Source organism: Macrobrachium nipponense, chromosome 21 (assembly GCF_015104395.2).
Source record: "Macrobrachium nipponense isolate FS-2020 chromosome 21, ASM1510439v2, whole genome shotgun sequence".
Lineage (NCBI taxonomy): Eukaryota > Metazoa > Arthropoda > Malacostraca > Decapoda > Palaemonidae > Macrobrachium > Macrobrachium nipponense.
Window position 1 is genome coordinate 28,078,167 of NC_087212.1, and position 15,773 is coordinate 28,093,939.

Consider the following 15,773-nt stretch of genomic DNA (forward strand, 5'->3'; position numbering starts at 1 on the left):
GGACCAAGATTGTAACTCCTTTTTCCTATATCAAAACCTGTTTTACTGTGTAAGTGTCACAATAGTTGAATGGCATCATCAGAGACTTCCCACTGCAGTGGTTCTGAAATGAAGTCTCCCTCAGGGTTTGATAGATTTTCACTGTGCCCATTATGTTAGTCTTTGTGAGGTAGGGATGTGGAATCTTGGGGACCCGTAGTGTTGAGAGAGATCTTAGTTATCAATCGTGTGAACATGTTTGGTCTTTTAAGTCACCATGCCATTACACAATAACCTGTTCCTTTTCTCAGCTGCTTGGTGAAAACCTTGAAAGATTTTAATTAATAACTCTTTATGAATTGAAATGATTCAATGCACAAGATTTTGTTTAACTTTTTCATTTATTTATATTTGGGTTGATTAACCCAAAGAAATTATTATTGTATGGTTGATTAACCCAACCACAATGTCAAAATTCACCACTTTAACAAACTTAGACATTTTAGTGTTATTCCCTGTTAAAATAAGCACCATCATGAAATTATATCAGGTTACTAAAAGATTGTTTTCTTGTTCTTTTATTACACCAACAGTACTCAAGATTTACAGATGATTAAGTTTGGTCTTGTACTTAAAAGGAAGGCATATTAATCAGTACAAATATAGAACAAAGGAGAATTAATCTAGCTTAAATTATTTTGAGAACATAATTCAGCACTTTCAAAAGTGTACTTGAATAGTTGCCATGAAATTGGTTTTCCACACATTTCGTTCTTGTAATAAAATCAAGGAATTTTTAAATATTAAATACATTTTCACAAGACTATTTTGTGAGTAAATGTCTTGCACCTTGAAACAGGTCTCTTGCAGATATGAAAGTTGTCTTTACGAGCATAAAAAATTTATCCCCTCTGGCAAGGTCTACCTGACTTAATTTCTGACAGTTTTCTTGGTATGGCAAATAACCTCAAAAGTTAGTCTTATGATTAAATCAGACTACTGAATAATTCTTGTACTCAAACAGTAATATGTATATTTGAAAAACCTGTATTTACATTCACAATCTTTAAATAACTTAATTTTAAAAATGGACATTGGTAAAATAATTTTATTCATTTTGAGACTTGATACAATAGTTAGTGGGAATATGTTTTTATTTTATTTTTTTCTATTCACATCCTAGATTCTGCTTTGTGTGCAAGAGCTTCAATATTATAAAAAGGGCAATTAAGGGGAAAAACAAAGTTCAGGTGAGTATATGACATTTAATAGTTTTCCCAGAACATCATGTTATTTAATGCAACTTGCCTAATAATCAGTGAGATATGTTTGACAATATTCAGTTATCAGTATTGTACAGTTCATGATATTGTTAGAGTTGCTCTGTATACCAGATTTGCTTTCTGTAAGTAAATTTCCCAGGTAATGATCACTTGAACCATTTATTTTCAAAAGTCAAAATTTAAAGAAAAACCAAGAACATAAGACTTGGTATCCCCAAGTTAAATACTATAAAGTGGAAAGATTACACTGCTGTACAAAAATTGAATTTTCACCTGAAATGAAAGGTTTGTTTCTTAGAACAATTCATGCCTTGATCTAGGCTTTTCTGACATTTTACCATAAGGTGCATTCTCTTAGAAACAAGGAACTTTTGCCATGTAAATGCTTACTCCACAGGCATTGCATAAGTTTAAAAATTATATCTTCAAAACTGATCATTTCTCCATCAACAAATTCCATTAGATATTCAATAAGCCAAAATTACACTACTGATGGAAATTTGTAATATAAAATAAAAATTTTATAACTCAATTGCTAGTACAATATTACAGGAAGCTTCAACTCTGAAGGTTTGTTTTCTTTTGCTCAGAGCTGATTTTACAATGATGGTGGTTTCAAGGTTTGTACGGCAAGTTAAAACTGTCCTCTTCATTAACAGGAAACTTGCAATGCCTCTCTTGCCTACATTGATATAATTAATCATTAATAGTGAAAAGTTTAAACTATCATTATTTGAAAAAAAAATTGTGCCATGATTAAAAATATATCCCTATCTTACCAAAAGCTGTTCTTATTAATGGACTGATTATTATGAGCACACTAACAAATCTAAATCTAACATAACTCTTACATCCCGATTCCAATAAATGGTAAATTTTCATGAACCAGTGCTAATGAAGTCTGGAAATCAGGTACTGCAGTACAATATTACAAATATTTACATAATTTCCAAATATTATGAACAATAAATCATGCTGCACAAGAACAAAACACCAGAAGCACAATACGTATTTCATATTTGAAAACCTGGGTTCTTTTTATTCCAGTACAGTATTCCCGATTTAAAAAGATTGATTAGTGTTTGCCTGAAACATACACATTACCTAAGCTTTTATTTTAAACAAAAATAAATAAAATCCAGTATACTATCCAAACTGAGTTCACACTTCCCCTTATAAAATAAAAACAAGAAAATTTCTTTTACATTTGATAAAGTCTGCATGCCATAAACCTTACAAGATATTGTAACTTACATGTCTAATATACTGTAGTATATATATATATATAATTTGATATAACCATCAGAATTTTGTATCAAGACTAGGAGTAGACACAAATTGCCACAAAATCTGGCAAGAGGTAGAAATACCCATATATCTAAATATGTTTGGCATCAGAGAAGCTGTAAAAAAAGCTGTTCCATTCTTGATCACCCTTTCAGTGCTGTCCCAACAAATGAGTATAAAAGGGCTCATAACATTATCACATTTATGATGCTACAGTCCTAAAATGTAGGAATTACAATACTAATTTAGACTGCCACCATTGGCCCTTTTTTTTGAATGAGTAATCTGTAGGAATATGTCACAATGATAGAATTGTTTAAAAGAACACTACTACTTCTTGTTTAGTGCAGAGGTAGATTTTTTCTTATATGTTCAAAACTGTTTTATCAAATTGCAACTTCAGCCAAAATGAATAAATTGAAATTGTGATATTCAGATAAAAGAGCTGCGAGGAATCTGGATCTGGGACATTTTGTTGAAGAAAATTTATAAAGTAAAAGTGAATGTAGTAGCATATTACATATTCTTAGAGTTCTAAGAATACAGTACACTTGTGGAATTTATTAATTTCAAACTTAAGGTGCACAAAACTGAAGTGGATTTTATTAATTTCAGCTTGCTATTAGACTGACTGTTGAGCATGACAAGGAGTTTGAGTGATATGTATTAATTTAACATTTTTTTATACACTTATGTTATTCAAAATAAGTGTATCATGCTTAAACAGTGACAAGATCACTGACATTTATAGTTGTAAAATCTAGTTTAACGTCACATAGCTGCCCCAAACTGTATAGACTGTAAAATTAGATAGACTGAAAACTAAAATTCAATCAATATATGTGTAATGGATAATGTTCATTGATTGTCATTTCCTGTTGATCAAAATTTGGGCATACACACAAAATGCATGGCTGTCTGTCTAAGCTATTTGATAATAATATTCAAGTAGAGCAGTTGTCCAGTATTAGATTCTAAATATTATCCTCCAATTTTAAGAAATGAGAAAATTATGCTTTATTTGCAAAGCAAAATGTTAGTAGTGCTGATCATCACAGCATACACTACTATATTAATATTATACTTTTTATATTTTTTTTAGCCCAGTACTATCAGTTTAGAGAATTTTTACTCTATGAGACTGTTGAATTACATAACGATAAATGTGGAAACTACAGTGTTCATTGCTTTGAGTGAATGGTGTACCCTGTAATCACGCTAAGCTGGGGTGACAGCATAAAATTTTTGGCAGGTAAGATTTGCCACTCTAGAGGATTATTGCAGTGTTGTAACTTGTTCCAAAGTTCTGTGGAGATTCATTTTTTGGAGTACGGTTTCCCAGATCATATACCCAAATACTGATACTGAAGTATCCCTCAGTAATACGAGTATATCAGTTTCAAAATAATCCTAATTAATGAAATATAAAAATTTTCAAGGATTTTGTATTTTTCCTAGACATGCAAACGACAGCCTTTCATAAATGGGGAATCCTTTATTGTGAGCTGGAATGGCCATCGGATCTTGGTAAACAAGGTTCTTAAAATGGTGGAGATATAAGAGAGAGGATTATATCCAGACCCTTCTCATTCTCACCATTCCATTCTTTCCTTTGCCCACATAGAGAGAGAGAGGAAAAAAATGGGGTGGTTGAACTGGGTATAACCTATATGAAAGGCTCTTAGGAAAGGGGCAATCCCATAAGACACAAAAAGTGCATTAAATTCCATCATGAAAAAAATCCTCCAGTTGCTTGTGCAAGCAAGGAATGAATGACCACAACCACCTCCCACCATTCTGATGTAATACAAACTAGGAAAGTGCCTCTTAAAATTAGAGGGAATTTGAGTACGTAGGTTTTTTTTTTTTTTTTTTTTTTTGAGAACCATGACAACACCCATAAAAATTGGTAAAAAGGTAGGCAGGATTTTCTGGCTATCCATAAATCATGGGTTTAGAGAAAGCTCTACTATCTCCTTCCTCCCCCTTGTTAAAGAAAAAGGACAGAAGGCAATGTATTCTAAACTACTAGAGCAGGTGCTTGTTGTATACTTATTCTTAATCCTACCCAATTCAATTAGAAAGGGGAAAGGAAGGAATAACCATTCACCCCTTAATTTCTCTTCATACAAGAATGAACCAAGCTTATGTACTCTGCACAAATTTATGGTACATGTTGTCCAGGAACTTTTGGGTGACAATACCTGAAGTGGATTCAGGTGAAGGTGATCTGACTACGCCATTCTTCAGTGCTCATTACCTGAAAAATTAAAAGTTCTCTCTAAGGACAAGAGATGTTCCCAATCCCATAAATTCATGTGCATGGGTAAGTCCCACCTACATACACCCAAAGTGAACAAAGGGGAGAACCCAACCAGCTGCTCAACTGTGCACAGTATGGACATCGAGCATGGAGCTTAGAAAAGGCAGACTGTGCCGGTAGAAGTGACTCTCTAGCCTTGGTAGGCACGCCACTGAGGTGCTTGGTCTTAGGTTTGAGTTTCCTGAATTTTTCAAGTGTGCAGGACAGGCTGATGAGAGAGCAAAAGTTATTTGGTGGATTATCAGTCAAGTGTCTTCGTCTTTAATTAATCTTTTCCCTCTTGAGCATTTTTTTTCTAAATCCATCCTAACTTCGCACTCCCCATTGTTGTGGCAGACCTGTTTTGCCTTACAAGGTGTGCTGGCACACCTTGTTGACCAGTTGCTTCTGGTGCTTTTTTCAATGATATATGGTGATTTTCACTTATACTCTCAACAGAATTTTGTAAATAACACAGTTGTTGTTAATGGTATGTTTTGTTGTTTATTGTTCTGTTGGTATTTACAATGTTACTGTTGTTGAGTGTATCAGTTTTGATTCTGATTTTGTTAATTTTAATTCTTTCCTGTTGTGGTGCAGATACAACTTATCTTACAGCCGAGAGAAATAACAATTCTAGTGGACCAAATTGGCATCATCTATTTTTGGGTCATACTCATTCCACCACTACTAATAGATGATGGTAGATTGGTTACTGACCCTAGGGAAAATACTGAACTGCTTAATCAAGCTTTTAAAGCTAATCAGTTAACTGAGGATATCCCTCTCCATCATACTTGTCATCCTGAACCTCTTCTTACAAAATTTACAATTCATTCCAGTGATGTTAAGAAAATTCTGGATAATCTTGATAGCTTGGGTGAAGACCCTGATGATTTCTTCCCTTTACTTCAAAAAGTTTCTAATGTGGTGTCTTGCAAGTTTCGTAGTCTATAGATTTTTATGTTGACGTAAGAGTGGCTTATCTGCAGACTGCAGTAACTCCAGGCCAATCTCAAGTCTCCCTGTGCTCTACAAAGTTGCTGAAAAACTTATTTTTAAGCTACTATGTAAGCATGTTGTATCTAAAGGATTGTTAGCTGATAGTCAGTATGCATATAGGAAGCAGTTAGGTACCTGTGTTCTTTTACACTTGACATGCCATTTGCAAGGGAACCTTGATAAAGGTTTTGAGTGCAGAGTCACTCATAGAAGATTTAGTGCTGGTTTCAGTTTAGTAAATCACAGGGCAGTGTTCTTGGTCCACTGTTATTTTTAGTGTATACAAGTGGCATGGTTGTTGGCCTGGAAAACACGATTGTTCAGTATGGTATGCCGATGATTCAAACTTGTGGGTGTAGTAAAGTCTTTTGTTTGTCACTCGAGTTGTTTTTAAACTGAGATCTTTCATTTTCATATTCACAACTGTTCACAGATTCCCCTTGTCTGCCGAGAGCAACCTGATTTGCTGAACAGTTGGTAAATGTGCCTCGCTGTCTAACTTTTCAGTGCCCAAGGTTCTTTATTTCTCACACCGTTGGGCTACGGAATGGCCTCCCAAAGGATGACATACATTTGGAACTTCAGAAGTTCAAGCATTTTAATGCATTTTTATCTATTGGTTAATTTATAAATTAATTTTTTATTAATAGTCTCTATTAATGTGGGGTCTTTTGTGTATTTACCCGTACCTCCTCTTACTTCTTCCTAATGAACACCATATTCTTTGGAAGCTTGTATTTCGTCACTGGCCCCTGTGGCTTGTTCCATATGAATAGGGTTCATTTTCTGAATAATAATAGTGGCTCAAATGAGTTGTGAAGAATAGGGTGATAGCCCCTTACTGCAGAAAATTATAGGTGCTCTTTTCTTGACAAAGAAAGATGAGGAAATACCAGGTCTGGTGAACAGATATGCACTTTTGCTGAGGAATTACAGAGGTATGCAAAAATTTGTTCTCTACTATGCAAGAACAGTTTTTCTCTTGCAGAAGTTGCTGGATAACCATCATCTGTGAAGGTGGAGTGTGAACTTTCCTGATTGTAGCTCTGTTGGTTTACGGGAGAGATTTCATGACACACTCAGTGAGGGCACCCATCCACACATCTAACCAAGATACTGCATACACTGAAGCCATCGCTATGGATTTCAAGTTACCGAACTCTGCAGCTTTGAGAGGGAGGCTGTTTGCCAATCACCAAATCCTCTGCATCCTCTGGTATTTCAAACCTCTGCTTAAGTATAAAAGGAGATCTGCTAGCAGTAAGGGAACTCTCAGACCAGCAGATCAGGGCATTCACTCCACCACAACACCATGAGATACAGTGACCATGGCAACCTGACTTAGATAGTCTAGCCTCTGGAGTGGAGCCAAAAATCCATTCTGGAGTTGAGAAATTACATAAGGCAGAAGCCAAAGTCACCCTCCCTGAGATTCTTTCACCAACGAATGAGTGAAAGAACCTCCTGAAAACATTGTTCCAACTCAGCCCAAAGAGGTTCTAGAGGAACAGGTTCCACATGATCTAAACGATCCCAAGAGGCTTGAGTTATCCCCTCTCTTGGATTAGAAGGGTCATACCAAGCTTCTGCTTCCACTCAGCACCAGTCAAGCCTCTTGATTGAGACTGCAGACGGGAACCAACAAGACCTCAATCTGAACCGAGTTCAGACCTCGACTCTGATCCTTGGTCAAAACCGAGTATGGACACCGGGGAGAAAAGCAGGAGTTCACACTACTCTTCTCTCGCTCTCTCTCTCCTCAAGGTCGTGTGGAAAACCATGCCTGTGGGAGGTGGAAGAAATCGGTCCCAAGTCGAAGTTGGAACCCAGTGTGGGAGGATGGAGAGCCTTGCCAGTGAGAGCCTCTGAGTTCTCAATGAGAAGATAAGTGTGTTCTTCATGTCCAAGTGGTTATATACTGTAGCACTAACTTCTGGAGGGAAACTGACACCTCAGCGCTGTCAGTGGAATGAGGAGTAATAGGGAGAGGTCTACCTGAATGTCTTCCTATGGGTCTTGGACTTCCCTTTCTTCTTCCTACATCGAGGAGGATGAGAAGGAAGATGAGGAAAATGAAATGGAAAACGATATTGATAAAGAAGAAAGGGGAAGAATGGCAGTCATGTTTCTTCCTTTTACCTTTATCTAACTCCTTGGTGTACTTGCACACCGGAGAGATGGTTGATGCAAGAGAAAGGGAATTTGCATATCAGCTTGCTCAGCTATAGGTATCACCTAAGCATCTGAGGATCACCTGTCAGAAAAGACGTCACTGTTACTGCTGAAGCCATTATATTGGTAAGTGGATGATCAGGGTTTCCTCCTGCTAATAAATCCAGCTGAAAAAGCTGCAACAGTGGGTTTGTTAGTGGGGTGACATACCCTTCCCAGATGGGGAGCCAGGGGTAGGTGGGAGAGGAGTGGTAGATGGAGGAAAATGATTTCAAAAGGATTTGGCATAGTTTCTGTCCTCTGAAGAACATATGAACCTCCTAGACTTCCTCTTCTTTTTACCATACTCCTTTCACTGAGGTGACTGGTATGAGGAACATTTGTCACAAGGAAGACCCTCTGAGCAATACATAATGTATGTTCATCTACTGGGATACGGGACATAAAACAGTTATGTGGCAGCCCATGACCCTCACAACAAAATTGGGCTTGTTTACTACCAGAGAAAAACAGGACAAAGACAACCAACAAGCAAAAGGTTATCATTCCTTATACCTTGACATATTACATCCTAGGATGTAATATGTCAGTGGTCACCTTGGGCATGATGGTCACATGACTGCTCATACTTTCTTGGAGAAAGCTGGTGAATCATTAACAGGACACACTTTACAGTATAGGCTGAAGCACCATTTGAATGCAAATTAACACAAAAATATAACTAATTGTGATACGAGCCTTTATCATCACACCATAAAAACCCAAATCCACATTCCCACAAATTTAGAAGTTTTCAGCTTTCTTTTAAGGAGCCATAAATCCCTAATGAATTAGCATCATTAATGTGTTAGTGTTACTGTATTTTGAATATAGTATATTTCAAGGAAGTTTTCTCCTTTCTCTATTTTATTACCTCTCACAAATAGAATAGCTAATTTCAAACATTACGACTTCTCTCAAAACACGGGACAAGAGCATTACCATAAAAAACCATTTTTTTCACTGTAATCTAATTAAACAATTAAGATTATTATACCCTCAGCCATATCCCTTACCACTTCAATGAACAAACAGTTACAATGTACACTTAAAATAGTTGCTCAAACTATTAAACATGAAGATTTATGCCAAATACAGCACCAAGAGGGGTAATGGGAAACTTGGAAGCTATTTTCAATTTCTGTCTTTCAAAAGAAATAATTTAAGTACTGAATCTTTAGTTACTACACTCTTAAGGTTTGAACCTCCTTAAATCACCAGGAAACTTTTATTTATCATGTCCAGCACTTATAATTATCAAACAGCAAATTACAGTACTAAAAAAAATAACCTACATTATTTTCACTTTATGGTAAAAACATTCAAGAAAATATGGACCCCAGAGATCTGTCTGCAAATATCTATGAAATAACAGCATACATACATAGTATATATACCAAGTTCAAAAATAAGGTATGATTAACATATACATAGTATATAGATAATCAAATACTTGAAAACTATGAAGGTAAAGAACATCTTCCTGTAAGATTGAGTCACAATATGGTTTTCCTTATAAAAATTAAGCTCAAAATATTATGGCTACATAGCACAATGGCTGTGCAAGACAATGCCTTAGGTTTCAGTAAGAGGATTGTGATAATCAGATGTCTGCATATTTTGTTAACCTCCCCACCCCCCAAAAAAATAAAAAATAAAGTTTTTATCTCACATAATTTCTGACACAAAAAGTACAGCAACTTGCCAATGGTATGTATAATTAAACTTTAAATTATATAAATTCTTTGCTTAGGGCGCATGACCTTGATATTCTTTGTTTAGTGTGCATGCCTTATGTACCTTGATAATGTATATTATAGCTACAGTGTTATAATTATTGTTAAAAATCACACAAAAATCAAATGTTTTTTCTATATTTAATTCAATTTTATCTTTCCCACGGAAGTTATTCATCACCAACAAACGAAGAGAAAATATATCAAGAACATAATTCTAGTAAACTCCAAATTAAAGAAAAACAGCACTAGAGGAATGTGAGTCAGTCAAGTATCAATCTGTTTGCAGCACAAGACTTAAATAAAAATACCTATAGTCATGTTTGTCAACCTACCTTACTATATCAAAACTAGTATTGTATGAATTTATTGCATTTTTTAATTACTATAAAATATAAGAAAAGTACATTTTAACTGTAATGCAATGATAAACTTCTCTCTGACAGAACATTATACATGCAACTTTCATTTAATCAAAACTGCCATGCAAATATGTCTCATTCCATTAATGACAAATCTTAAAATTCCACAAAATACACATCAAAATTTAACATTTTACCAACCTCAGGAAATATGAAAGAAATGTGTAAATAGGTATAAGAAACTGAGGCAGTGTCACACAAGCACATTTTCTGGCAATGCTGAAACTATGCATGATGATCACCATAATCTCTAAGGTTATCTCTTTGCTTTCTTGGGAAGAAATGGAAGGGAAAGACTGTCCAATATATTTCTTTAAATGATAATGATTCAACATTAATGAGATGTGCTAGAAAGATTTATATTATACTGTTTAACATTCTAGGTGTGACATTTCCTTTCACCACAGGAAAAAGATATTGTCCAAATTTATGGAAAAGAAGCAATTTTACTTTTAAGATAATATTTCAAGTGTGTGTTGGCTAAATGCATATATGTACTAATGGGCCAAGATGAAGGCCTGTTTATGATAGCAAGCTGTTCTGCCAGTGTGAAAACATGCCATTAAAGAAAAAAAAAATTGTATGATACATCCCCTACATTTCTTTCTTTTCACAAAGCCATAATTAACTACATCTTATTTTCATAATATAAACACATCATATTGAATTTTAGTTTCCCAAAATTATTGCTTAAATTACATGTACAATTCCAATCAGTTACAAGAAAATGATTTCTACCTACAAATTAAATCTACACAAGAAAATGATTTCTACCTACAAATTAAATCTATCTAAATCATAATCCTGTGAATAAACATAAATCTGTGTAACATATTCTTTGCTGATATCAGAAATTCTATTTTTAAGAAATGAGCATCCAGAGCCATTTGCAGTCTTCAATATGAAAACTAAAGTTAAAGTATGACAAGTTTCAAATAACAAAATAACACTTTTTAAAACAATAATGTCACATTCACTAGATATGTTCACCATATATGTGGGATACCACCCTCTTCTTTAAAGAAGAATGATATGTATATATACATAACTATATTTATATATTTATAAATTATGCAGTATTAAAAATTTCATCTCATATAACACAGACACCGGAACTCTTAAAATAGATATAAAATATCTTTATGCAGTCAAAATATACAAAACCATAATGATCCTTCAAATTATCTGGGAATTTGCTAATTACTCATAAAAAATGCATGATGCTGCATATTCTCTACATTATTTAACAAAAGAAGTAACTTTGGACTGTAACAAAAGCTGCCATTACTATATGCACACTAAGTTCTAGATGCTAGTTAGAATAAACTTTTCAAAATAATAGTAAAAACAATGTCACCATATTTGCTTAAAATACTCCTCCTAACAGTTTTATTAGTAGCCTTCATACAACTGAAGTAAACTATACTAAAGTGTTCTCACCAAGTGCAACATTAATAATACATATTTTCCTTCAATATGAAAGATAACCCTTCACCACTGGGAAGACACTTTAAAGCTTTGTGGTTCAACATTTGGCTATCAACGGAATGCGCAAAGGAGTTTTGGTACTATATAAATGGTAAAATGATCCTATACTACAGTCAATTTAATTTAGAGTGAATAGGATGATCCTACACAGTTAATTTAATTTAGAGTGAAAATAGAGAACTACCTCTATTTGCTCTATGATAAGAGAATTCTTGGGACAATTGTGCTTCAATATGATCAAATTAAAGGATAATTTTTCTGTGTACTAGAAAAAATAGAAATACCACAATACAATGTCAAAGAACAGGAACACTTCCCATCCTCTTACCAATTAGTCTCGGGTTTCTTCCTTCTTCATTAGGTTAGTGGAATGTCTGGAACTCCATTTACAATTATTGAAATGATGCCAGAAAGAAGTAGTATGTTATTACTGTACAACAATAGTTTACTGGCACCTACCAACTCTAGATACTTTGGGAAAGAGCAAGTGTAAACATAAAAATTATACAAAATAATCCATATGAAAATTAAAAATCAACTGCTTATTCTTTTCGTAAAAATGATTGTCTTCTTTAATCAAGATGGCCTTCTTGTGTTGTTGTGCATTTCTGGGAACTGATACTTAAGGAAATATAAAATATATGATTAATCTCTACAATGAGAAAAAACATTCATGCCCTAAATTAACAATGATATGAATTTCACACATTGAAATTTGTTTATCATGTATGAATACTTTATCTATATAATACAGAAAAAAATTAATGAAAATTAATGAAAATATATCTATTGTATTAAATTTCACACATTAAAATTTGTTGATCAGGAATGAATATTTTATCTAAAGTGTAGAAAAAATTATTTAAAATATATCTATTAAATCTGAAGACTGAAACACATGTATATAGGTACAAAAATAGCTGGAAATGTGTTTTGAAAATAGTATGTTCCTTTCTCTACACAACTAAAGGAGTAATCAAAGGACTATGACTAAAGACAAACTTAATGTATATAGTTTGGTGCCTCATTTACTACAAATGCTCAATCTATGATCTCGAACAATAAGAGTTAGACATGAATGATATTACAAAAATTTTGGCATCATTACAATAATTTTTCAGTTTAACAGGATGGAAGTAGATTCTTTACTTGATCATTGACATTTTACACAACAAATTAACTCTACATCCTGTACACAGCACCTTTCCATTTCCTTGACAAATTTACTTGTATTGAATATTATAGCTTACTTACAAATATAATTAACTAAATGTCTTATATTTAATGACAGCCTATGACCACAAAACTCTTAATCCCTTACAATATATCAACATTAGTGCAAATAAGAGGCAGGAGGGGTAGTAAAGTTCCCCTCCCGCTAAGTGCAGGACTGGACAGACTCGTTGCTAAGTGCCACTTGCACATGGACACACGGTGGACCCTTGTTAAATTTTCTATCTGAAATGTTATGCCTTAAATATTGCTAAGAGTATTGTATATTAGTATTTAGGATCACTTGCAGACATATATATTACACAAAATTTACTAATATTAAGAAAATTTGATATAAATTTTTTTTTTAAATTTAATAAACATTTCCACTTCATAAAGAAAGCATCTTGTACATACTGAATGTATCAGTAACAAATATTTCAAAATCTAACAATACAGCTTTCTTGATTAAAGTAAATTTTTTGTGAAAAAAAGTCATCTTTAAACTTAAGGATAAATAAAACATCATAACAAAAAGTCATTAATCACCACATTTCAATTAAAAACTGGATTTCCATTAAAAACTGGTTATTTTACTTATTCTTATTTCTACTGGTCCTCTCAACTACCTCAGAAAATGACAAAAACCACTTCAGTGGTCAACCGTGTGTCCCTGAAGGAAAGACAACAACTGTGACAAGAACAACATATTTCATGAAATCAAGCTGAGCCCTATATAGCTCAGACAATGGCTAGTACCATAAAAACCCGACCAATCGCATTGAAGTAAGTTTAATCCAAAGCTCTGAAAGGCTTCCTTAACTCTCGGACATTTAATCCAAAGCCATCTTTGTTAAACTTACTACGACTGAGCAACTGTTTATTAAGGTACAACATGAAGGCGCTACATAAAAGACAGTAGTAACAAAAAAAATTGGTGCACCTGAAAACTACAGCAATGTGCAATTTCTGAGAAGACGACTAGATGTCCTGTGACTGATGGTGTCATCAGACAATGGGATGACAATAGTACTGACAGAAGCATTATTTAGATCTTAAATGCTTCTTTCCTGAGAGTTAAACTTTGTGATAAGTATTTTTTTACTTTCAGATATTTTAGCAATTTGTCAGTTTTAATAGAATAAAAAACTATTCGGTCACAGGAATGTAAAAATATATTGGCTTTTGTCCAGAGATTCATAAATCTCAGAACATGCCAGAATTCATATATATATATATATAATATAAATACTGAAAATCAACCTAAAAACTGATTAGCATAACCATATTAAAATCACTAACTAAACTGCTGAACATGAACCAGCAATATAACTCAGTAGAACCAATTCATTTTTGGTTATGCTTTACTCAAATGCTATGATGTGGGCCAACTGAAATTTCGACCTACCATTTCATAAAACTGTTCATTGAAAGGAGCAAAGAATTTTCGTAACCGAGACATAACAACAGGATCCACTTGAGGGTGTGGTCGACCTTTAGATTCGGCTAGACATTTCTGAAATGTTTCATTTCTCATACAGTAGAAGCCTTTTGTTTCATTAAAATAAAAATTCTCAGCAGTGATGTGTGGAGGAAGTCTCAAGAACCGCTGGACCTGATTAAAAAAAATTATATACTGTATATAAAAACTTAGAAATAAAAGCTCATGATTAGTATACATATTGTTCAATATTGAAAAGATTATATTTAAACTGTAAATTATATTAAATGTAAAAAATCTTAGCAAAGTCCATAAAGACCATGCAAAAGAATGGATGATGATATAGTACAGCATTATTATTAGATAGTTCAGCCTGACCAATGAATAAAAACATTTCTAAGGCATAATTCAACGTGTTTGACAAATCATAAATTATTATTATAAAACTAAGGTACGTATTATGCTCTGCCATTTAATAATTGAGGATTGTTCATCACTAACCCATAAATCACATCAAGCTCTTCACCAATACTGTGATATTCTATAAAAGCAGCAGCAGAACACACTGCTGACATTAGTGCTACCTACTTTATCGCTCTCACTTTTTTATACAGTAAGGTTTTGTCCTCTTCAGGGTCAGTTATATCCCATGATAGACAAGATAGCACTCATCATTGCCAGAGATGTACTTGGCCTGTGATCCATCGCAGTAAGGTGAGAGGCTTACAATAAAACCATGCCAAAGACACCAGGTTTCTAGGACTCCAGAAGCCTCCATGCCCTCATCCTTCCTCTTATTTTTGTTTCATGTAGAAGAACTTTTGCAAGCTGTCCCATGATACTGTTTGCTCTGTCAGATTCTTTGATAAAGATGGGGAGGAGGAAGCCTTAGTAATTAGGAGAAAAAAAAATATCACTGCAATGTCATGAACTGGGTATGCAAGATTTTAAATATGTAACACCTGAAGAGGACAGCTTTAGCTGCAGATTTATCCAAACAACACTTCGATAACTCCTCTGTCAAGTTGTTCAATCTTCTACTTGACTCTGCAACTTTGGACATCTGTCAAGGCCAAGGGGCTTCGAAAACAGTACGACTACCTTTTGATAGCTTCATATTTATTCTCCCTACCTGACCACTGTTGAAAGGGCTTTACAAAACTTAGGGTTACTCTGCAAGCACCCTTACAATATACTGTCATCATCTACAGCAGGTGCAGCAAAGCATGCTCCAATGTCTTGCACACTGTATCCCTCACACCCTACTGAGTCATTGGAGGTGGTTGGAGGCTGAGGGGGAAGATTTTCACAGAGTAGAATATTTAATATGACAGCCACCAAAACATGTCTGTCCTATGGCCCTCCTTAGACATTATGAATTTGAAAGTCTCAGGTCTATGCTCAACCTGT

At 34.2% G+C, this 15,773-nt stretch overlaps 1 protein-coding gene across 3 annotated transcripts in view; it reads right to left on the reverse strand.

Annotated features, from left to right (window-relative positions):
- Positions 1–4,352: 4,352 nt before the first annotated feature.
- The window catches only part of LOC135197869 (heparan sulfate glucosamine 3-O-sulfotransferase 1-like), a 265,961-nt gene continuing 254,540 nt past the window's right edge, over positions 4,353–15,773 (reverse strand). For all 3 annotated transcript variants that reach the window (XM_064225061.1, XM_064225063.1, XM_064225062.1), the window contains one exon: positions 4,353–14,537. In XM_064225061.1, coding sequence (XP_064081131.1) covers positions 14,298–14,537 — 240 coding nt within the window. In that variant the 3' untranslated portion in view covers positions 4,353–14,297. The remainder of the gene's footprint in view (positions 14,538–15,773) is intronic.